The sequence below is a fragment of the Talpa europaea genome (genome assembly GCF_964194135.1).
Source record: "Talpa europaea genome assembly, chromosome: 8".
Lineage (NCBI taxonomy): Eukaryota > Metazoa > Chordata > Mammalia > Eulipotyphla > Talpidae > Talpa > Talpa europaea.
In genome coordinates, this window is record NC_140075.1 from 56,103,439 (window position 1) to 56,127,213 (window position 23,775).

The 23,775-nt window shown below is 44.3% G+C and overlaps 1 protein-coding gene across 1 annotated transcript in view; it reads left to right on the forward strand.

Annotated features, from left to right (window-relative positions):
• Nucleotides 1-11,597: 11,597 nt before the first annotated feature.
• Nucleotides 11,598-23,775, forward strand: part of THSD4 (thrombospondin type 1 domain containing 4) — a gene marked incomplete at its 5' end in the record, with an annotated part of 479,102 nt that continues 466,924 nt past the window's right edge. The window contains one exon of the mRNA XM_084240624.1: nucleotides 11,598-11,626. Within this exon, the coding sequence (XP_084096750.1) occupies nucleotides 11,598-11,626 (29 nt within the window). The remainder of the gene's footprint in view (nucleotides 11,627-23,775) is intronic.

Genomic DNA, 23,775 nt, shown 5'->3' on the forward strand with positions numbered 1-23,775 from the left:
GTAAGTCTTGAGATGGGTTTTGAGACCCCAGCATGAGATAATAATGCAAGAGGTCAGAGTGTCAGAGTCCTTACCCAGAATAAACAACACATTAGTGGGGCCTGGGTCACTGTTGCTATTTTTCTAGTCATGGTTTGGGTCACAGAGCGAGTCAACCAGGCAGGCATAAGAGATAAGAAAAGAACAGGTTTGTATGGCATCAGTCATTGATGGTGGAGTTTAAGCAAAAGAACATGGTAACAGTTTTGTTCTTGCTATACCTAGTTGCCCTTCTTTGTCCTCTTTGACCTCTGGATGACTTGATTTGCTTCTCTTGGTTTTCTTAAAAATATTTTCTAATTCATAAGATGATAGTCTTACATAATCCTAATCTTCTAATGTCTCATATTATTATAATCTTTTGATTATGGTCCCTGACTTCAGCTACCTAATACCAGCCCATCACAGGATTGTGTCAAGGAAGCAGATTTCATTCACTAGATTTCTGTTCCCTTCTGTAAGACTATACTGAGCTGTTCGGCCTACACTGCACAGCAGTGATTGCTACAAATCATTGACTAGATTTCTATCTCTTAACAAAATAATAACATAAATCATGTGTCAATGCAGAAGCTCCAAGAACTGAGCAGGAAAAAGCCAATCTGTTCCCCTAATGTTTAGAAGCAGCAAGGGTGGAGCATGTAAATGCCTGATTTATGCTGATTTATGCTCCATGAGGCACATGGAGACGTGGTTTGTCTGGACAGCAAATGCATGGGGCACTGAGAAAATATCCTGGATTCAAGGCCAAAGTGATTTTGGAGTGAATGGGCAGAGCAAAACCTCACGCACAGCATCTCCCTTGTCCGGGGCCCAGGCTGCAGCCTGCGCATTGTGTACCATGTAAATGTGAACATAAGTAGCTCTCCTGGAAATGTCCCTTTGAGGCAATGCATCAGAAAGCTGCAAGGCAGTAAGTAATCTGTGCTAAAATACTCTGTGACCCCAGCAATCAGACAGGCTTGGTTTAGATCATGGTGCTTCCACTACTTAGCTCTGTGATCTCAGGCATATTGCTTCAGTGCTTGCAGCCTCAGTTTCCTCCTCTGTAAGATGGAAATGGCAATAGCACTTACCTCATAGGGTTGTCTGGAGAATCAATTAATGTTTGAGAAGTATTTAGCCAAATCTGTCATGTTAATATAACATTGCGTCAAATTAACTGTGATACCTTGTACCAGTCATCTTATTTCAGGGAGTATCAGTTTATTCCTCTGTGATATGAGTCATGATTGCAAAATAATGAAATTAGGGAGTTGGGTTAGACTCTCCCACTTTCTTATGCTTTGTGATTCTGTGATAAATGTGAATCAGGAAAATCACAAAGGAAATAATTGATAGAATTAAAGACATTAAAAATACTTATTTAGCTAAAAATTATAAAGTTAAAAGACAAAAGTCAAACTGGGCACAGTCCCAAAGTTGACAAAATAGGGGTTAGTCTCCTTAATATAGGACAAGTTTCTTAAAAAGCAATTCAAAACATGAGAAAATTTTCTACAGAAAAAAATGGCCAAAGGTGTTGTAGGAAAAAAAAAGGAACAGCTGAGGATCCTCATTTCCTAGACAACAGTGAAACCACAGATGCAAAGATACTGGGCCCTGGATACCCGAGGTACTGTGTGGAGCAGAATGCCCCTGCTGACCACATCAATGAGTTGAGCAAAATCTTTTTGTTGTGTAAGTTATTGAAATACTGGGATGGTTTGTTTCAGTGATAGGTTTCTGCGAACTATCAAATTAGGACAGATTATAATATTACTATTATTAGCAGATGTGTTTATTTCATCCACTACAGGTAAGATACCAGGTTGATACACTAACTGAGGACCTTATTTATGAAGGACCTTAAATACTTATACACTTTTAGCTTAGTGATTTTATTTTTAGGAATCTAGTATAATGAAATAAATAAGAAGCAGTTAAAAAGTTTGATACAAAGATAGTCATTATAGGTTTCAATGATAAGGGAACATAACATTACAAAGGAGATAGTTAAAGCTTAAAGTGAAAAATAGGATACAAAACTGTGTGTGTAATTTTTTTATTTTATGGAAAACATGCAGGTAATATGTATAAGCATTATGCATAGGAAAAACACCAGAAGAAAGAACACCAAAAATTTCATAGTGATTAATTTGGATTGTGAAACTTCCACTTTGTTTTCTATATTTTTCATATTTTCCTGAATGAACACATGTAATTTTATAGACAATTTTCCCCCAAAAGAAAACCATAGTAGTTATGCTCCATCTACCCCTGAAGTCTTATGTAGACCCATTCGTGGATCAATGTGCAAGTCTGTTGTCTTAGTGATAGTAAACTCGGCACACCTCTTTCCCCTGCACACACACACAGATCTAGGGAGCTAGATCTGGGTCTAAGCCAATGCAGCCATTAGACGCATGGCCACCTGCCTTTCACCAAAGTGGCTGGAGAATATATTGGTTTTTGGAACGAGATCCATCACCAAGTTGGAGAAGGCCAGGGCAGCACATCAGAAAACTTGTGGTAGTCTGGTCTTGTTTCCTTTAATAACTATAACCAGGGATTATAAACTGCTCCTGGCGGTGGATGCTGGGGAGAATATGAGTGGGAAAGAACTGTGTATTTGTGACTGGAGGCTTGAGGTGGACAATGCCATCAGTAGGCTTTTTCCAGAAATAATTAGCAGTTACAATGAAGAGCCAGCCCAGAGGCTGATCAGATCCGGTATTGGGCAACAGTCCTGAGCTTTGTAGAAAAGACCCTCCAAGCGGTTGAATGTAGGTCACGCCATCCCAGATCATCTATTGTGCCTCAGGCACTGTTCTCGGCTTTGGGGATATGAAAAATAAGTCTTTGAGAAAAGTCTTAACTCTTCCGTAGTGTGTGTTATGCACAGGCTACACAAACCGTAATGATCCACTGTGACAAATGCTAATTAGAGTTCTGCATATGAGACTACACAGAAGTAAGGAAATTTAACCAGGTTTATCTGTAAATCAGATCACTATGTAAGAATATCTGGGGAAGAAAGAGAAAGCGCTCTTATTCCTAGTGATCTGCAATATCAAATCTTCCAAAATCAGGGAAAAAATTTGTACAGAAGCAGGAACAAATAGCTCATTTGTTTTAAATATCTTGCCTGCCTGATATTTCTGCCCTTGACTCTTTAGTTACCTGGGAAACGTTTTTTAATACCAAACAAATATAAATGACATCTAGGTTAAGGACCTTGAGAATGATGCAATTTGTATTAAAATTCTTAACTAATCTGTGCTAATTACCTAATTTCTCCAGGTAACAAAGGAGACGTAAGGTGTTTTCTTTAATGAGTAACAAAACCCACTGTAAAGTGATTGGTTGACAGTAGCCAGGGTGTTTTAATAGACCTTCTCAGCATTTTTTTTCTAATTCAGATTCTGCAGGTTTTCATGTCGCTCTGGGCGAGCCGAGCCGATTTGAATAAGGAGGTTCAATGGGAAGAACTGTTCTGTGGCTGCGTATGACTATGACAAAGAAGGATGGGAGCTGACAGGGGTAGGAGAAAAGACTGAGAACAGGCTGAAAGGTGAGGGCCCATTCCCCTGGCTGGCATCTGCCCAGGAGGAAAGGGTTGGAAATGTGACCTGCCTGAGACTCCCAGGTCAGCTTCTCCGCGTACCCTGCTGTCTAGGGCAGGATTTCCTGAAAGGGTCGTGGCAAGTGATGATGGCTACTGGAGGGCTCTGGAGGGTGGGTGCCCTCTCCCGCCATGGAGGCAGCACGCATCTGGATGAGTGGGTGCCTTCATTCTGTTCCTAGGACCATCGGCTGCCATTTATTGTGCATCAGCCATGGCAGATAGAGAGTAATCATTGTCCAGGAAAGAATGTATTTTGGTCATGGGCAGGGACCCGTTCATCTTTGGTATCTTGCACAAAGTCTAACCCAATAGACTCTAATCCTTATTTAGTGACACTGTGTCCACAAGGATCTCGGGGTGACTGGTGCCAATCCTGCAAGAGACATGGGTCAATATGCTGTGTTATGACTTGAGGAATATACACAGTGCATCTACTAAGGTCTACCAGGGTATTCCTTTATCACCAAACTAGTTCCTGAGGTGATAGCTGGGAAAAAAATCTATGCCAACAACAGACCCAGCCAGCCTCTGTTAAGATCATTTGAGCCATTCTGTTTGTATGCAAATAGAAAGCAGTGTCAAGGGATGGTTAAGGGCTCAGCCCCTTGATGGATATCTTTGGGAAAGTTACCTAACTTCGCTGTGTCTCTGTTTCTCAATGGCACTTTCTTCATGGCATTGTGAGGAGAAAGGATAAAGTGAGTTAATACATGTGAAGCACTCAGACTACCATTTGGCATGTGGTAACCCGTCAGTAATGTTTGCTAACATCCTCAGCTTCATTATTATTATTATTATCTGAAATACTAGACCATTAAACTGCTCATCTTGGCTCACTTTTCTCTGGATGATGTTCATGACACCATATAATAGTCATGTCCTTATCTCCCAGCAAATCTGTGAGTTACAACTAATTCCTTGGAATAGTGCGCATTTTTATTCATTTATTCATTTATTGAGTGTCCAGATTTGCACTAGTCTTTATTAGGTGGGGGACAATTGAGTCTAATAGAAAAGAGGACCAGCTCTGGTGTCCATGTCCAAGTCACAGTCTTACCTTGGAATCACCATGTGACCTTAGTTTTGTGTGAGGATTAAATAACATAACTTATGGCCCCTATTATGATCACAGGAATTCCTGATTCGTCTTCTACCTTCCTGATATTGGAAGACACAGGTAGGGTGGAAACACCAATGCTGGGAGTCCCGTCTTGGTTCTTTTGTCCACAGTCAACTGGAAGGTCAGGTAAGAGGCGCTGAAAACAGTGAGACAAGGTTCTGTGAGAAGAGAGTCTGTGTAAACGGCGGTGGGACAGGAAACTGCGTTGGTGATGTTGGTGAAGGCAGGTCCAGGCAGGATGTAAGCCCAGTGCAGAGCCTCCCATTCTGTTAGGACCCTAAGGGTGTGGCTCTCATGAGGAATCAGCAGGTTCTGGGACTTGCCCTCAACAAGTGTTACAGGATGCTGATTTGGGGTCTGGAACTGCCTTCTGAAATCTCTGGTCTTCATTCTTGTGCTGGTGAGTCACTTCCTCTCCTTCAGGAACTAGGGCTTTTGTTTGTCTGGGTGCTTGCTTTACACTGTGGGAATTCCAGAGGGAGAAATCTGTGGGGGGGGGGGTGGGGAAGAGAGGGAGCTAACACCTGACGTTGAGATGTGGCTGTGTGTTGGGCCTTTCTGAACTCAGACATGAAAGGCTGAGCAGATCCTTCTCTTCCAGGATATGGGCTGAAATTAGAGTCTACCAAGAGTTCTGTCAGGCTATGGGGAGAAGGGGCAGGAAAATTAGTCAGAGGTGGCATTGTGGGTCAGGGGCAGCTGAATCATGCCATTTTTCAGAGCCCAGGAGCATTTTCTGGGTTCAGGGTGAAACAGTTAAAAAACAGGTGAGCGGACAGTGCCAAGGTAGAAGACAGGTCATTAATCCAGGTCACAATTGTGAGACGACCACTCAGGCTCAAGGAACAACAAAAATGGGGTTTATTTCACAAACAGGAGACTGGGAAAAAAGAAAGAATTTTTAAGGCCCCAAGTTACTGGCTGTCTCACCCCAGGTAGTGTCCACAGTGTCCACAAGTTCCGAACAAAAGGCACTTGTCAAGATGGTGCTGGAATTTATGGCACACCGGCAAGCAGTGGGCCAGGATCTAACTCCCAGTGGCAGCTGGAGGTGCTCACAAGGTGGGGTCACTGAGATAACACCAAGGCAGCCCACAGCAACTGTCTAAAGGCCAGGCTGTACTGCACTGGATGCTGGATCTGGCAGCAATGGAGGCAACAGCACTGGGAGGTTGTGCCAGATGATCAGAAGAGGCAGATAGTTCTCAGAGGTGACCTGGACACTGAGTGTCAATCACCAGTCCACAGAAATGGACAGCACTAGCCAGTAGTGCCAGTTTCTACAGGTTACTAGGAGGCAGTGTCAGAGACACCAGGGTTAACAATTCTTTGTGAATTGTTGGCCTACACCAACAATAAACAGTTCTTTGAGACACCAGGCTGAGGTATATGGTGTTCCTTTCAGGTGATGTCAGAGGCAAGTGCAGTGGTCCAGGCTTAGATTTCTCTTCTTTCTTTCAAGTTTGGCTGCCGATCCTTCTTCTTTCTTCTTACTTCAGAGGCCAGGAACAGAATTCTCGAAGCTGGCTCTTGCCCTGCCTTATATCCTCTTTCAGGGCCCCTCACCCTTCAAATCTGATTGGACCATTTTCAATCCTGAGTGACTGATTGGACCATTTAGCACCAATGAGCTCATTCTTGTTTTTTGATCTGAATAATTAACTAATGAGCTGATTGAATCCGATTGGTTCATTTAGCTCGCCCCTGATCAGTCCATTCTCTAATCCAGGCACCAAATATAAAAGGGAAAACCTACTGCCTGCGCAGACCCAACCTGCCCAGACCTCAGGGCAGACTCATGGGCTAGTGGTCTCTGAGGATCCACAGCCAGAGCTGGCCTCAGTGGGGCTAGAGGCATTCTTTATCTGATACCCCTTCAGCAGGGCTGGATGGAACAATGTGCAAAAAGGGGCCTATAGCAGCACTGCAACATGGGTCCCTGCTGCTACAGGGTAGGCTCTGCTGGCCTAGGACTCCACAGGCCTGTCAACTGCCTGTGGCTCCAGGGATCCAGATTGCTGGAGCTGGCCCAGTGGGGCCGCCCCTACCTCCTCCCTACAGCTCTGAATCAAGGACCATGGGGAGAATTCTCCAGCCCCACAAAAAAAAAAACCCTTACCTCTGCACCCCTAGTGGAACTGCATGCCTTGGAGTGGTGTGACAGGGGAACCACTGCCACACACCATCACTGCTGGCCTCTACTGGCAGCTTGAGTCCTAGTGAGGCCACTGGTGGCAGGCCCTAAAATGTCTGCCACCTGCTGTGGGTTGTGCTGCTAACAGCACACTTGTTGGAGCCCTGAGGTGAGGGGTGGGGAGAGCTCTGGCACTCAAACCCAGCTAGTACCAGGCCAGTCATCAAGCCCAGCCCCCTGAGGTGGGCCTTTCTGTAGCCATCCCGCAGCCTCCTGCCACAGGGTGGCCTGGGTGCTACCCAGAGGCAGTGCTTCTGGGAGGCCAGGGTAACTCTCCCTGGTGCCTTAGGGACTCTGTGCTGAAACTAGGCTAGCTCCAGTGGAGGGGTTGCTCGAAATATTTGGGGCAGCCAGCAGAACTCCTAACTCCCCCACCTCCCCAGGCCACACTTTTAGAGCAGTGCACAGACTGGCCACTGGAGCATCAGGGTGGGAAGCAGCTACTGCTACTGCAGCTTTTAGAGTGGGCCTCACCCACAAGTTACCACCTGCACACACTGGGGTAATGGAGTGGGAAACCATTGCAGCCACTCAGCCTCTAGGCACCACCACTGTCACTGAGGCTGCCAGTCATGGTAAAGTTGGTTTCGAGGCTCCAGTTTCAAGGGGGAGCCATTTTCTGCCGTGGGCTAGATCTGTAGTGGTCCCTCTTCCTGTTGGTCCTGCACTTTGGAGTCTCTGGCCATTTCCTCCCTCTGTGTGGGTACTGCGACTTTGGCCTGAACCGGGTCAGGTGACTTGTTTGGCCTTCCTGTAGATCTTTGTGGAAAGAGGAGAAGGTCGGCCTCCATCCCACAGGGAGCATATGTTCTAACAGAAACTAGATTGTTAGAGTTTTTTGTTCACTGTCAGAAAGGTTATAAATCAACAGGAGCAAACCTCAAAAGGCGGATTCTGTTCCATAGATAGTGTGTTTACTCAACCTGCTAGTTGGTGCACTGTTGCCAAACACATTTTTTTGGGAAACCTCACTTTCATCGGGTCTCTTCCTCCTGCAGAACATATAATGGCTCTTTTTTTTGCCCATCTCCTCAAAATTCTCTTGGTGCCATTTTACAGGGGACTTGGATAACACGGCTTTGCTGCTTCTTCCCCCAATCAGAGTTAGAATCCTTTACTGCCTTCTTGTCTTCCAGAGTGAGGGCTTTTAAGTTTTTCTGACTATGAACCACAGTAAGGAATGCTCACCTTACAGTGTGTGATGAATTCTGGTATTTTCTCTTCTCTTTCATTCTTTTCTATTTCATTTTAAAAAGTGCAGGTCATGACCCATGAAATTGATTTCATGACAGACGAATGGATAATGACCCACAGTTTGAAAAGCAGAGCTAATTTAACACAATACTAATCATGGAAACACAAGGGAACACTGGGAACTGGCAGAGGGTACAAGCCCATCATCCATATCAGGAGATAAAAGTGGCTGATCCAACCTGACAAGAGTTTGGTCAAAACCATTCTGAAGTAGTGGCCTTCAGATAACTGTTTTTGATTCCACATCCCATCAGTAAAAAATGTTTGTGTGTATGACTCCAATAGATGCCTGGTAATTTATTTTTTTTCTTATCAATGTGTGATGTCACCACATAAAACATACACCCAAAATATACATTTTCAAAGATGAGGTAGATATGAAAGAAATCATATTTTCAAATGATATGCTACTCATGACAGTTTCACTCTGTTATCAGCAAACCTCTAAAGGCAAAATACACACAGATGAGGTTCATGGTTATCAGCAGTGGGTGTAAATCTGCTTTCAGATTGTTTCAGTGATTGAAGAGGTTTTCCTGTTTGACTTCTTCTTGGACTTAAAAACACTGTTTTATATCACACCCTCTTTCCTCAATATTGCCCTAGCTTTCCTGGCAAAACCAGAAAGTTCCATTAGCACCTCTTTTTCTTTACTTGATCCCAGAAATCTGAAGAAATCATCTTTGACATCACTTTCCCTTGTCCCCTTAGGCATCCGCTTATCACATGGTAGGAGGGTTATCTCTCAGTGGAGGGTCAGTTTTTCTACATTCTCCCTGTTCCTCACGGTTCTGACACCTTGCTTCTTCCTTCCTCCTGGTTCCTCACTCACCATTATGCTTTCGAATCCCCCTTCATCTTCGCCCACGGTTCTGGCTCAGCCCTCAGGCCTCAGCTTATAGGTCACTTCCTCCACAGGACCTTCTCTGAACTCAGCCTAGTATACTTTTCTGAGACCTGGGACCTCAGGAGGTTATCATAAATTTATTGTTAGATTTTTATTTATGTTTCGATTTGTTTAAGGAGCTCTCCAGCTTCTAGACTATACGGGTTTCTTGAGGGCAGGGACCTTGCCTTCTGTGTGTGTGTGTGTGTGTGTGTGTGTGTGTGTGTGTGTGTGTGTGTAACACCTGGGTCCTCATACAGGCTCAGCAAATACTTAGTACTCACAATAACCCAAGTTACTTACAATATCTTCATTTTCCAGAAACTGAGGTAACTGAGATGAGAGGCTTAATTGCTAAAGGTCCCCTGATTAATAAATGGGGATGTTGCTCTCAGACCCAGTTCTGTCAGATTACAGGGTCAATACTCTTAGAAACAACTCTAGATAGTTCCTTTGTAACCTTCATAGGCTAAGAGCTGATTTTAAGTCTCATCTTCTGCTGATACCAGACCAGCTTTGTACCGTGATTCCCCTTCTCTTGAGCTAACTTGATTTGTGCTTGGGGTCTGTCAGTAACACTGTTTATCCATTGTTGTTCTGGATAATCCCTACCCCAGACATTTCCATGTCTTCAAATCCTATCCATCTGAGTGAAATTTTGATTTGACTCATCGTGCTCTTGAATCTCACAACACCTCAGAGAAGACCTGAGTACGAGACATAGTGCATAAATATTTCTAGTTGATCATTATCAAGAATTTGGCAAAGATCTGATGCCCAGGTTAAGTCCCATCTTCTCACATACCTGCTCCCCAGCCAAAAGCAAGGAGACCACACCTCAGATTCAGAGGCATTTTAACGGTTCCAATTTGCACTTGTTGGCCCTCTTCCTGGTATATCTCAGTATAACTTCTGGCTGAGACCCAAGAATTTAAGGGTCTTCAATACCATGAGTAATTTCATGACTTGCTGATGGCTAATTAGGGGTGATTACAGTTAAGAGGCTTTACCTTCTTAATAACCACCAGAAAAGGTTGGCGGTAACTTTGCACAGCATGACTACTTTCCCTTGAATATGGAATTTTTCGGATTCTCATGATTGCTTTTTCTTAATTCCATGTAATTTATCTCCCCACCCCTCTTTCCTAATGAGAAGGAAATCTAAAGTCCTGTCCCAGGAAGAATTCAGCAGCCAATGACCTTGGGAAATGCTGGCTTTATTAGCGAGAATACCCTGTGGGCACACCTTGCTTCATTTATTTGTCTTCCCCTGGAAGGAGGTGAGGGGGGAGAGGAGGCTGGGTCATGTTTTTACTTCCCAAGTTTCATTACATTTCAACTAAATCTATGACCCTGGGCTTCCTGATGCTATTTATAACTTACCTTTGAACCGGTTGGCTCACTTAACAACGTGAAGAAATTCTGTTTTGTGAGGGCTTCTGAATAAAGTGGTATTTGTGGGGTTTTATCTTCCTGCTTGTACTGTGATAACACATTTTAAGTGTTGCTTGACCTTGTCTTGCCTCATCGCTGTCAGAGCTACTTTTTATAGAGCGTCACCCTGTGCCAGGCACCAAGCTAGGCACTCTGGAGATTTGCTATGTTCACTCATTTAATCTTCATAGTAACCTGCAGCTGTTCTTAAGCAGAGTTTGTAAACATTTTCATGGAGATAGAATTCACATACCATACATTACCAACTCAAAAAGTACCCAATTGCATGGCGTTTAGTATACTCACAGGATTGAGTAACCATCACCATGCTCTGATTTTAGCACCTTTTTGTCCCAGGAGAAAACCTTCTGCCCACCAGGGATGCCCCCCCATCCCCAGATCCTGGCCACCACTGATGTACTTTCTGTCTCTGCAGATTTGCTTATTCTGCATGTTTCCTGTAAATGGACTCATACAATATGGGGCGTTAGTGCCTGGCCACTTTCACTCAGTATAAAGTTTTCAAGGTTCATCTCTATTGTAGCCTGGATCAGTACCTCATTTCTTTTTATTGCTAAGCAGTATTTTTTAAGCCTATTGTACATTTGGGGAAAGAAGACTCACAGACATGAAATAACTTTCCTGTGGTCATGTAGCCTTTCATAGATGGAGCTCGATCGCCGACTCAGGTTTGCCTACTGCCAGCCCTTCTGTGAGCATCTGAGCTCATCATACCAACAGTAACTACTGAGCATCTGTGGCTCACTGTGTTGAGTGTCCTGTAAATTTGGTACCTCATGTTCATACATCATCGGGTTTCAGTTAGGAAATCTGGTAACCATAACTGGGCAGTGGCATTTTTGTTTTAATGTCTTCCATTTGCTCACTTCTGGTTTCATTGACCCATGTAGGCTGTCGAATTTTAGACTCTAGAATCTTCTTTGGTAAATGATGCTAAAAATAGCACTGCTGTTCCTTCTGCAGGAGCTGAATACCACTCCCATCTGCAGAAAGTTGGCCTCATCTCGGAGGAGCTCTTGCCTTTTCCTGGACCCACAGCATCATGGTTTCCCATTTCATGGGGTCTCTCAGGTAAGTGGAGAACCTTTTAAAAGGAAAACAGGAGAACAAGAAATTTGATATTTAAGTTTTACTATACAGTTTCTTATAGCAACTGGCCATGAGGGCCTTCATCTCATGGATATTTTTGGCTTGCTATGTACATAGATGTAGGAAGTTTGCTCTTTGGAAGTGCTGCTGAAACCTCAGTAGTGTGCTGGGGTGAGAGCTGCCTGGACTGGGTCTTACATGGCGGAAGGGCATCTAAGCTGTGCCTGCTTCTTCCTGGCGGGCCTTAAATCTCAGTTCTTTTTTTTTTTTTTTTTTTTAAATAAAGGTGTTACTGGATTAGTGGCTATTTGTCATAGTTGCATAATAGAATTACCTGAAGAACTTTAAAAATATTGTCCTTTGGCTGCATCCCCATAGACTTTGACTTAATTGATCTAGTACTCTATTTATTTTTAAGATTTATTTATTTATGCATACAAGAACTGGGGTACAGGCCAGAGGTATGAGGGGTGATAGGATTCACCAGAGAGAGTGGGGAACAGAACAGGCAGATTGACTGAAATACATTGCTGAGGGGAGCAGCACGAGACAGGAGAGGTCTGCTGCCCCATGTGGGTAGCTCCCTGGCCGGGGATCGAACTCGTGCTGCAGTGGCTGCGGGTAGCTTCATAGGTTGCATCTTAACCCCTTGCACCACCAGGGAGGCCCTGATCTCGTACTCTATAAGGTAGCCTCTCTGGTCCTGTCTGCTCAAAATATTTGTGGCTTTCATCTGCATTTCTTATTCAATCACGATCTCAATCATACAAGGTAGTAGTATCAGCTCTATTTTATAGCTCAGAGAACTTAACTCCTGGGGGCCACCTTCCTTAAAGGCAGAGTGAGGGAAAGTGCTCTGTGCTCTGAAACTGTCACCCATGTCACTGTGACTGTTTTCAAACTTTTTCGAATTTGATAGACAACTCACTAATTCTTCAATCAAGAGCCTATGTAAAATCTCAATAAGTAAAATAGCCAGTGAGTTTTTTTATTAATATTAATTTGTTTTAAAAGTTTGAATTTGTAATAATTGCACATTATGAAATCAGTGAGTGTGTTTTGATAAACAACAAAGTTTGAAATCAGAATTTATGGACGAGAACATGGACATCAACCTCGGTGTCTAGTTTCCCTTCTATTTGGTTTAGCTGAATGGGTTTAAGAACATCTTGATCCATGGGGCCTCCCTGATGGTACAAGGGGTTAAATCTCAGCACTATGAAGCTATCACCAGCCACTATAGCATGAGTCTGATCCCTGGCCAGGGAGCTACCCGCATGGTGCAGCAGACCTCTCCTGTCTCACCTGCTGCTCCCCTCAGCAGTGTGTTTCAGTATATCTGCCTGTCCTGCTCCCCACTCTGGTGAATCTCACCCACCCCCCTCCAAGCCTCTGGCCTGCACTCCTGCTCTTGTATGCATAAATAAATAAAATAAATCTTTAAAAAAGGGAATATCTTGATCCATATAGGATCTTGATCCACTGCAAAATGGTAACAGTTCTTTAAAAATGGTTCATATTGCAATCTCAGAATTCTTTTTAAATAAATTGATTCAGAATCTGCAAAGAGGGGAAGGAAGAAATTTTTTTTTCAAATTTGAATCACTGAGGATATCTTATAGTGGTCCCTCCCTGCCTCCCCCATAACTGTACATTAGATCCAAATGCCTGGACTCACAATAAAAAGTAAAATGGTCTATAATTTGTGAGTGCCACATGTGATCGACTATCCAGGGCAAGAGCATTTGCCAAGCAGATGCTCTTGGGCCCACGCCTGGCATTTAATTGAGTGTAGTACGTGTGTGTAAGCTTTTAGTCTGCAGTTACTTATATAATTTTACATGAACAGACATGTGCAGGCCTGGAGTCCAAAGCTCTGTGCAGAGCTACAAACTTCTTCCTCAGTCACATCCATAAGCATGGCAGAAAGTTAGAGAAGGCAGGAAAAGCTCCATCTTGAGATCTCTGCAAAACCCAGCTACTAACAGGGCAGCCCAAGACTCACAAGGGTCACTATTTGGTATCTTACCTTTTTTTTTTTTTTTTTTAAAGATTTATTTATTTATTTATACAAGCACTAGGTACAGTCAGAAGTGCAGGAGGGTGAGAGAATTCACCAGAGCCAGAGCGGGGAACAGAAAGGGCAGACTGACGAAATACACTGCTGAGGGGAGCAGCGGGCACGGCAGAAGAGGTCTTTCGCGCCATGTGGGACCCTCACCTGCGGCTGGGGATCAAACTGGCACTGCAGAGGCTGTGGGCAGCTTCGCAGCCTAGCACTCAACCGCTGGGCCACCAGGGGAGACCCTGGTATCTTACCTAATTAGCATGTGTGCTTTTTAAAATGATGGTCAAAAAAATAATTTAAAAGCTATTTTCCATCATGAGCTATACATCCAGTTTGTAGAAGCTTTGGCATCCTGCTGTCAAATCACAGGGCAGTGAGAAAGGCCCAAACCAATGGGTGACTTCAGGACCACAGCCTATGTGAGGCTTGGGCCCAGCAGGAGATGGAGCAGTGTAGGTCACAGCCACATACTGACCTGGATTGAAAAGAGCAGTGATGAAAGGTGGGCTCCCCACATAGGAAGCAAGTGTAAATATGCCATCAGAAAGACCCCCCAAATTACTGAAGCCCCTCAAAAGTGTGGCCACCCAGCCTGAACAGAAAGGGAGTTTCTTGGGAGAAGTCCTTTTGTGAAGCTTTTTTCTTGATGTCATGGAATTTTAATTGATGCTCTCGCAAACTTAACCTCCTGTACTGATCTGTGGTATAGAAGCCATCTCCCTTCAAGGAGGCCCGGGGAGCTTGCTTCCAAGCTGTGCATTATTTGGAGAAATTGCCCACACGTTAGAAATTAGCAGATGGAATAACTGGGAGCTAGATGTGGCCTTGCTACCCTGACTGTGCAGAACTCCAGGAGTCTTGACTGCTCTTCCTGGCTAGGATCCTGCTGAATGAGATTGTTAGCAGGGCTGCTCAGCAGGACATTTCTCCAGGTGTTTTGCTGTAGGAATTTGGAGAAAGAAAACATGAGTTATGAGGATGGTGGTGACTCTTTGAGTGAGCTCCACTGGAGAATTCCATCAAATCTCATTCTTCATAAACCATTTTACATCTCTCTTTCCTGGTGATGTCAATGTATTCTAGCCTGAAAGAAAAAGAAACCTGCAGTGTCTTTTGTTTGAATGTTTTCCAAAATGTTCCACGGGAAAAGTGTATGATTACTTTAAGAGCGAGAGGTCCTTGATAAACTTGGTAGATGAAAAACACTCACACAGTATGGGCTTTTAAATATTTATCAAGGCAACCACATGCATAGAGATCAATAGGAGAAGCTAGAGAATTTTTCTACTTATAGAGAAAACAGGGTAAGATGAGAAGCGAACTGCTAAGAAATTCCCTGAGAAGAAAAAAAAAGGGATTCACAATTCCGATATGCAGAAATTTAGTCACAAAGAAACAGAAAGTCAGCTCCCCCCTCATTGAAAGAGACAGGGAAGCTTTAAGTATTAATGTTTCTAGTATTTCTGACCTGCTCAGTCAGTAGTGATAAAGAGAACCACAGTTAAACCAGCAGAGGAAAAGACACTGAGCTTTGTAGCTCTTGAGAGAGCTGGTTAGTGGGCTGTCACTGAACCTTGGACAAGCCCTGGATGAAAATGCAAGGCAAGGCAAACATATTTGAACCAAATGGTTGGCCAAGCTGGTATGTGTTGTCTCCTGTTACCAGTTAGAGATGAAGAAGAACTAAATTATACAGCAGTGTTAATATTTCTTAAAGGCTTGCTCCAAATCAAGCACCCTCTTTTGCATATACAGTTGCATCTTTATGTATCTGTTTGGTAACTGAGTGGAAGGAAATGCAAATTTCCCTAAGTGCAGGATGGCAAGTGATCATGGCGACCTGGGTGGACAGCCAGCAAAACGTCCCAGTGCCAGTGTGCTAAGTCAGAGTCTTTCTTTACCTGCAGAAGTCCTTTTGTAGAGATGATATATTTTAAGTTTGAAATGAAAACATAGAGAAAATAAAACTATTGAAAATGCCAAATCAGTGCTTAAATTGGCAGGAGATAAAGTGGCTTATCTTGAATAGTCTTTGTTGAAGAAATACAGATGTAATTAGAGAGATTCAGCTAGATGGTGATTCTTCTAGCTGTTAGGAAGGAGCATTCTGGATCACTGTAAGGATTTTCCAGATTGACAGCCTGAGGTCAAGTGTCTGGTTTTCGTCTTCTGAAATGTAAGGCTTTCTTTTTCCTTGATAGACACTTCAGCAAAGTAATATTACAGTAATACCTGTCAGCCAGGTTGTTTAGAATACCTGTTACTTAGAACACAACCAAAAGGGATTGAGGAAATGAAAAGAGAAAGGTGGTGTTCTTGGGGTAAATGAAGAAGCTCCTGAATACGGAAAGGAAGATGTAGATTGAGAAAATGTGTCTCATATGAAAAAGAATGCCCAAAGTAACGATGATGTGTGAAAACTGAGATTGCCCCCTGAAGAAAGGGTAATTGAGAAGAGTCCTGGCCTTCATCAGTGTCGCAGTGCCAATGCTGAAGGGGAAGGGCAGGGGGTGGAGGAGGGAGTGGGGGGCTGAGGAGGAGGGGGGGAAGGAAGGTGCAGGGATAGGAACAGGTAGGGAGGGAAGGTGAGTAGGAACGGGAGAGAGAGGAGGGGTGAAAGAAAAAGAGGCAAAAAAGCAGCGCCTGGATCCTAAATATTAAACTTCATGGTATTACTAAAGCAGGACAGTTTGTGTAGCCAGCATCTAAACCACTACCCAGCTGATGCTTAATAAATATTTGTTGACTATTGAATGAACAAATTAAGTTATCTTTTGTGTAAAAGAAACAAAGCAGAAAATTTATCTTTTCTGACCAGGATCCTTGGTTAATTACAAAAGTGGGTTAAAGCAGAAAATCATATAAATGATAGACACATACCTTTAACAGTTTGTTTTTAACTTAAAACACATGTACATTCACTCACCACTTTTCTGATGTGGGGCCAAGGACTTTTCTTTGAGCAGGCACCCCTGATTGTCTTTCTTGTGCAAACCACACCCATAAGCATTATCTAAGTTTTCCATTTGGGTTTCTTTAAAGTGGAGTGAGAATTTAAAGACATTTGCAAAGCCATCTGAGTGTCAAATGAGTCTAGATTTTTATTATTTTTACCCCAATCATTTACAGTTGTCTCATCCACACCTAATTTGCCAGCAGTTTTTTTTTTTTTTTTTTTCTTGGCCACTTGCCTTTATTGAGTCTTTCCAAGGCATTCAGCTTCATTTTTGTAGAAACAACCAACAGCTACTCTTTCTCCTTGGGCTCTATTTCGTGGGTTTGTGGACTAGTTGTATCATTTATATAATAATCAAGCAACTGACATAAGCAGCTTTGAGAACATGGGTGATTCTATCTGAACACAACTCATCTGGTGGCAGAGCACAAGTGCACCAGGAGAGAACCTGCGGGAATCTTTTGGGGGAAGCCTGGTCGGAGTCATCTGAATATTAGGCACAGAGGCTGGGAGGAAATAAAATAGTTTTTGGAAGAGTGCCCTGGCAAACCCCTACCTATAAAATGATGGCAAGCATTCAGACGGTATTGATTTTTCTTTTTGCCTGGCATAGCCCTGCTCCTGGACCATGTCTTCATCACTCAGACTTGACTGTGGGATTTGCTAGAACATTCTGTACCAAAAAGGGTTCCATGGTATCAAGGTGTGATCACCGGGCTGCCAACTCCCCATTCCACGTGTACCCTAGTGGACTAAATGCCGTGGGTTGTTATTGACCCCTCTCCCCCTGCCCCCCAAGTGTCAGAGCCAGTGACTCCAACTTTTAGAAATCTATTTTTTTAGGATTGTCTTCCTCTTTCTAGTTCTTTCATTTTTTCCAACAGAGAATTCTGCGAGGCACTTAGAGAACACTTCACTGATGAAAAGTGTTGTCATAGCAGCTCTTGGCATCTCCTTAGTAACTGATATTTCCTCATTCCCCTGCTTCTTTCTTCCCCTCATTTCATTCTACCCTTCCATTTTTTTCAGTCACTGGCTATTTATTAGCTGTGAGTTTGGATCAAGACTGTGCTGATGGATCTGATAACTGCAAAGTGTATCAAAAGCCGTTTCCTCAAGAAAACTGCCATAGAGTAGGGGGATTTACCATAGGGTGCTGTGTCTTAAAAAGCTCTTCTATGACAGAACACCTCACTTTCCCAGAGGAGCTGGTTCAGAAAACACACATGCCTGCAGAAGCTGAGAACCTGAAAAGAAGCAATAAAAGCCACATGCAATTAGAATCGGTGTCTGTAATGCCATGCTCTAGAAGTGGAAAGGTTTTACTCCATGAAAGCCACCGGGACTTTTCCAGAGCAGGTTGAATCTTGACTTGGTTACAGCTTGGTGGTCTACAGGTTTTGAGGGCAAAGCTGACCAGAAAGGAGCCAACTCAGGAATGCAGCCTCATCCTTAGTACAGTGAGTAACACCTCACAACAGGAAGGAGACAGCAAAGCATTCACTGAACTCAGCCGCTCAGGCTTCTGGGTCTCTGCCTGCTGTTCCATCACCTTCCATGGCCCAAACTGATATTCACATTGGTCTCTCTGAGGCACCTGAAACAATCTACCTAAGTTCAGCATACCCTGTGTAGAAATAGGGAGAATAAATAGAATGCACTTTTAAATTTTGCATTTAAATGGTTAGCTTCAGGGGCCTCCCCGGTGGCGCAGCAGTTGAGCACTGGGTTGCGAGGCTGCCTGCAGCCTCTGCAGTGTTGGTTCGATCCCTGGCTGCTGCCGGCCACCAGAGGAGGGTCCCACATGAAGGTCCCACATGGTGTGCAGGCCTCTCCTGCCGCCCGCTGCTCCCCTCAGCAGTGTACCTCGGTCCTTCTGCCTGCTCTGCTCCTGCTCTGGCTCTGGTGAATTCTCTCACCCTCCCACCCTTCTGACTGTACCCAGTGCTTGTATAAATAAATAAATAAATCTTTAAAAAATAAAAATAAAATAAATGGTTAGCTTCAGTTATACAATTTAGAACCTTCTCTAGTGAGACTGAATCAATGATGTTTTATTAGAGCTGGTATTTTCTGACTATAATCAATGACAGAAAATGAAACAGATGTGCAAAGTCGCAACCTCTCACTATGGGGAGGAAAACTGATGTGATAAAAATGGCCCATGCTTGGTTTCAAGTTGTGATGGCTCCTAATCAGGCCCCAGAGCATGGTGGCTAAGGGGCAGCCCACAGGTCTGAATGCTGGCATCGGAATCAGGCTTAGCCACCTTATAGGTGAGTGTGCCCTTTCTTGACTTAGCTTCCATGCCTCCATTTCCTCACCATGCAAAGTGGGGTTAGACAAGTGCCTGAGAGGAAGGAATGGACATTAAGTGAAATAATGCTTTTAATCCTTGGCATGGGGGTGACCGTCACATCTCTCTGGCTGATGTCACTCACTTGTCACCCATTGCTCACCCTTGCTGCCTTTGTTCTCACTGGTGTGAGGAAGACAGACACTGAGCTGGACGTGGTGAAGGACAGGACTAGCAGACATTCCTGCTCTCCAGAGTACAATAAGTAGACTTTATGGTCAACGATAAGATTTTGGTTCTCTTTTGTTAGGTTGCTGTAATTTTATTAGCGATCAGGTTGCTCCCAACATACCTGTTAGGTTTTATTAATGGAAGAAGAAAAGAAGTGAAGTTTTTGTTTGGCTATTTTCCTTGCTTTGTTACTTGATATGCTCAAGTGGTGTTGAGGACATTGGGGGTGTCCAGTGGCTGTGAAGGTGACCCACTCTCTCTGGAGTGGACGATGGTTGGGTAGGGGGGAGTGGGGAGGAGTTGGCCAAGGCAAATACAGAAGCCCCGGACTGGGTTCCATGATGTAAATCTTGTTCTGAATTTCAATGAGCATTATTTTCTACTTTAGGAAATGAAATGATGGAGTGTTTAAAATCTAGACTTGTGCCGGGTAAATGGCAGAGCGTGTGTTTTCCCTTCCTCTTTTCTGATTGGTGTGAAACGTTGGGTTGCTTCAACTGCAAGGTGAATCGGAAAGTCTTGGTAGGAATGTTGGTCCCCTCCCCCCCGCCCTGCACTTGGAGAGGAGTGTGTGATTTGTTTGCCAAAGGCCCTGGTAGCCTTCAATCTGTCAAAACGCTGCAAGCTGGGAGCCGTTTGCCAAAGCAAACTATCAAAGTGAAATAACACACGAGTTGCGCGCACACACACAGACACACACATGCTCTCCCGGTCCCCAAACGTTAATTTCCAATTGGGTCAGGAGGAACAAGGATTTGGGCTAGGTTGTCCGTGTTTTGAAGAGTTGTGGGCACAGGGACGGACTGCCAATTAGATAGGTATGTGTGAGCAGGGTGGGGTATCCTAAAACAGTCTACTGAGCAGGGGTGGGAAACTTCCAGCCCTTGGCAGAGGCTCCTCTGGCCCCTGGGGTTATATATTGCTCTGGCTGCTGTTGCTGCAGCCTAAAGAATAATTTCCCCTTTGGGGGAATTTATTCTATCCCATTCAGAGCAGAGTCTATTTAATAACTTAGACTTTATTCTAGAATGAATTTTATGGTGTACCCCAATGCACTTTAAGCTTTACAGGACCCAGATCGATGAAAAAAAAGAAGCATTTGAACATCTAAGTATACCTTTTGATACATTTTTGCAACAAGAGGCACCAACAAATATTTTGCTGCCGCACCGCTTATAAATCCTATGAGGGTGAATTTTGCGATTGGGTCATGTAGAAATTCAAAAACACAACTGATTTTTATGAATCCCACATAAAAGAACTTTCAAAAGGCCATAAAGTCACCCTGGACATTTTGGAATATGTTAATTTGCACTATTTCCACTTAATTTGAAATGTTACGAGTTGGTGAGATAGCAAAAGCATTTAATTCAATAAATGTAGCTCTTACATTTATGTACACAGCAGACCCTTCGCTAGGTGCTGGGGATAAAGTTGTAACAAAACAACCCCCTGATCTCATGGAACTTATATCCCAGTGGGTGTCGGGATAAAGTTTAAATGAATAAAGACCTAGAATGTGAGCTAGTAAGTGGCATGGGGAAAGAAAGGCTGGGCTGGGAGAGAGGGCTCTTCCATAGAGGGTCAGGGCGGCTTGGGGAGGAAGGCAGCTTTGGGCAGGCACCTGAAAGGGTGAGGGAAAGAACTGCCGAAAGAGCTGGCAACCTGGAATGCAGCTCCCCTGAGACAGAAGAAAACCTAAAACTCTTTATTCTTCCAATCTTTCACTCCCTCTCCCACCCTCAAGTTACTCTGAAAGTTATGGAAATGCAAGGCAGGATGAGTGGCTGTGTAAAACTGCTCCTGACTGCACTACAAATATGTGGCTCAGGTGACTGCCAAGAGCTCTGTGGGGCTGAGGTGTAACACATTTATAGAGCTGCTGTTTGTTTTTTTAACAAAACCATACCAATCTGGTTTTCTTTTTAAATGAGTAAACAGTGCCAGAATGCATTACAAATGATTTCGATTTGTAGGCCTGGGTTCCTGATGCACTTTCTTACTCATTACATCCTCAGAGTTCGACCTGGCAGGTTATATTACTCCCCTTTTACAAATGAGGAAACTGAGGTGCAGAGGTGACTTACCCAAGGCCTTAGAACCAAGTGCTCAGACTCTGGAGTCATGATGCATGTGTGTCATGGTTTAGTGGAATAACTGACCCAGTAAAGAAACAACTAGAAATTAACCGCTCTTCATCCACACCCATGGGTTCATAGCACTCCGTAGATGCCCCTACCCCACTCTTGGAAGACACTGTGGGCGCTCTCCTGGCCCACGGTTTAATGAGCAGTTACATTTTCAATTATCGAGAGTCCAAAAAAGGTGTATGTGTGTTTGGAAGGAGATGGCTTTATTGGTTGAATGCCTATCTTTCTAGTACCTAGTTTTTGGTGTTAGTCTAAGACATCAGTAGCTTCGGCATCTAGACCTGCCTCACTAACTCTCTGTATGTTGAGCAGCACTCTATTCTTCAGTCAGAACATTTCCATTATAGAAAATTTTATTGGTAGTGACCTTGACCCTCAGCAAATCATAAGCCAACTCTCATTCTTTTTTCACCAGTATCTTCAAGTTACATCTTTCTAAATAGATTCCTTACTTGAAGGATCTTGCGTATAGACATGTTACATTAAAAAGAAAATCCAGCCAGACAAAACAATGTCTGTCTCATCCAATTTAAAGCTTCTTTCTTTCCCCTTACCAAAATGGAAATGATCTAGCCTCAGATCCTGATAGTGGAAAAGAATGGGGTTCCTGGTTTTTTCACACTCCTAGGTCTCCTCCCTGACCCCTGCTCTCTGCCATTGTCAATTTCTCTGCATGGAGCAGTGGGGAGAAGTAACTGGATAATGAGGGTCTCAATAGGATTGGTGCCCACTGTCATCTGGTGTTGCTCTCTCTGGGCTGGCCGATGTCTAGTTCTGGGTTCTCTTCTCTCAGGGCCTGTCCTGCTGTGTGTTCCCTGGTGCAGGCTGTGCAAATATTGACTGACCCTTGATGACCTTCTGGCCACTTCTGCACCGTAAGGATACATACCACACATCACCTCTCTTTTGAGCTTACTAGCCCTGGCAAGCAAGATCGTCTTCGATGGGGTCCTTTCTGGACAACTAAGCCCAGTGTATTTCCATGGGCTTCTAGTCCACAGGGCAAGCCCAGTCTCTCCTGCCCCTGTAAGCTCCAGAAACACAGACTGTATCCACTCCAGCCTCTCTCTTCACTCTACCCTTCCAGATACTCCGCCAGGCTTAGATACTCTTCAGGGGATCATCCAGCACCAGTCCTTCTACAGCAAATGCAGGGGGTTCAGTCAAGCTCTCTGAATGTTTGCCCACTTTACTCCACTGGGAAACGCCCCAACTTTTTCTCCTGTGTAGAAGAGTAGAGGACTGTACTCATCTCTCCTGAACCCCTCTGTGAGGAATTCCATACTCACAAACCCCGCTGCTCCAGTGCACTCCTGTACAGGCTGCAGGCAGGCCAGGGGCCCCGGTATAGGACCTGGGGTACCCTTCTCCCATGCTAAATAGATGGTGCACTTGCAGCCTTTGTCTTTGGAATGTGTGGGTACATAATGCCGTTGGTCTCAGCTTTAGGGATTTAGCAACAATGCTAAGACAACAGGACACATTTAACATCTTACATACCCTATGGCCTGGCTTCTCTTGTCATCCCACAGTCTGACGCACCTGTCGACATCCGGTCTGTGGGGTGCCCTGGTGCCAGAGCTCGTTTTCATACAACATGGCAGTTCAGATAGGATTTGGGATACTTGGAGGTGGCAAGAACCTTTTCAAACTCCACAGGCTCTAGCCCCCACAACCAGACAGCCTGCCCTCATCTCCATCTTCACACAGTGAGTTTTTCTTGGACCAGGGCTGTTTAAGTCTCTCGATTATGATGGAAGCCTCAGGAAGGTTGAGAACCACTGGATTATTTAACTGCCCTCAGGGTTAAACTCTAAAATAGGATTCAAAAAGCTGCTAAGTAGGACAGTGTACTGTCTGCAGGGATGTTTATAATAATGCAGTTGATGATTGAAATCCAGGGACTTTGGGCATTAAAGGAACTTAGGATACTTCTCTGCACTAATTGCAGCAGGCTTTTCCACCTGTCATCTCACTGATCCTTACAGAAGATGAGAATTTAGAGGCTCCGAGATATCAGTTTCCCTCAGATCACCCAGGGTGCGTGGTGGAGTTGGAGTTCAGCCTGGAGTTCAATATCCGCTTCCACAGCTTCATGTGCTCCCACACAGCCTGCAGTCTTGGGCCAGCTGGCATCTGTAGCGACACCTTCCTTTTATTTGATGGCAGGCCCTGAGCAGGACTGGTGACAGTTGGGCTTAACACAGCTAACTCTACCCCTGGAGGACCTATGGGACATGGTGGGCAGCGGAAAGGTGCCAAGGAAAGCCTGGGGTGGCAGACAATTTCCCTGGCCAGGCTCAGAAGCCCCACTGTTACCTTGGCCTTCCTCACCACCTCCCTGAGTACCCAGGCCGCACCACACATACCCAGTGCTGAGCACGGTGCCTTCTCCTATGCCGTCCTCCCCAAACCTCCAAGCTGACTTCC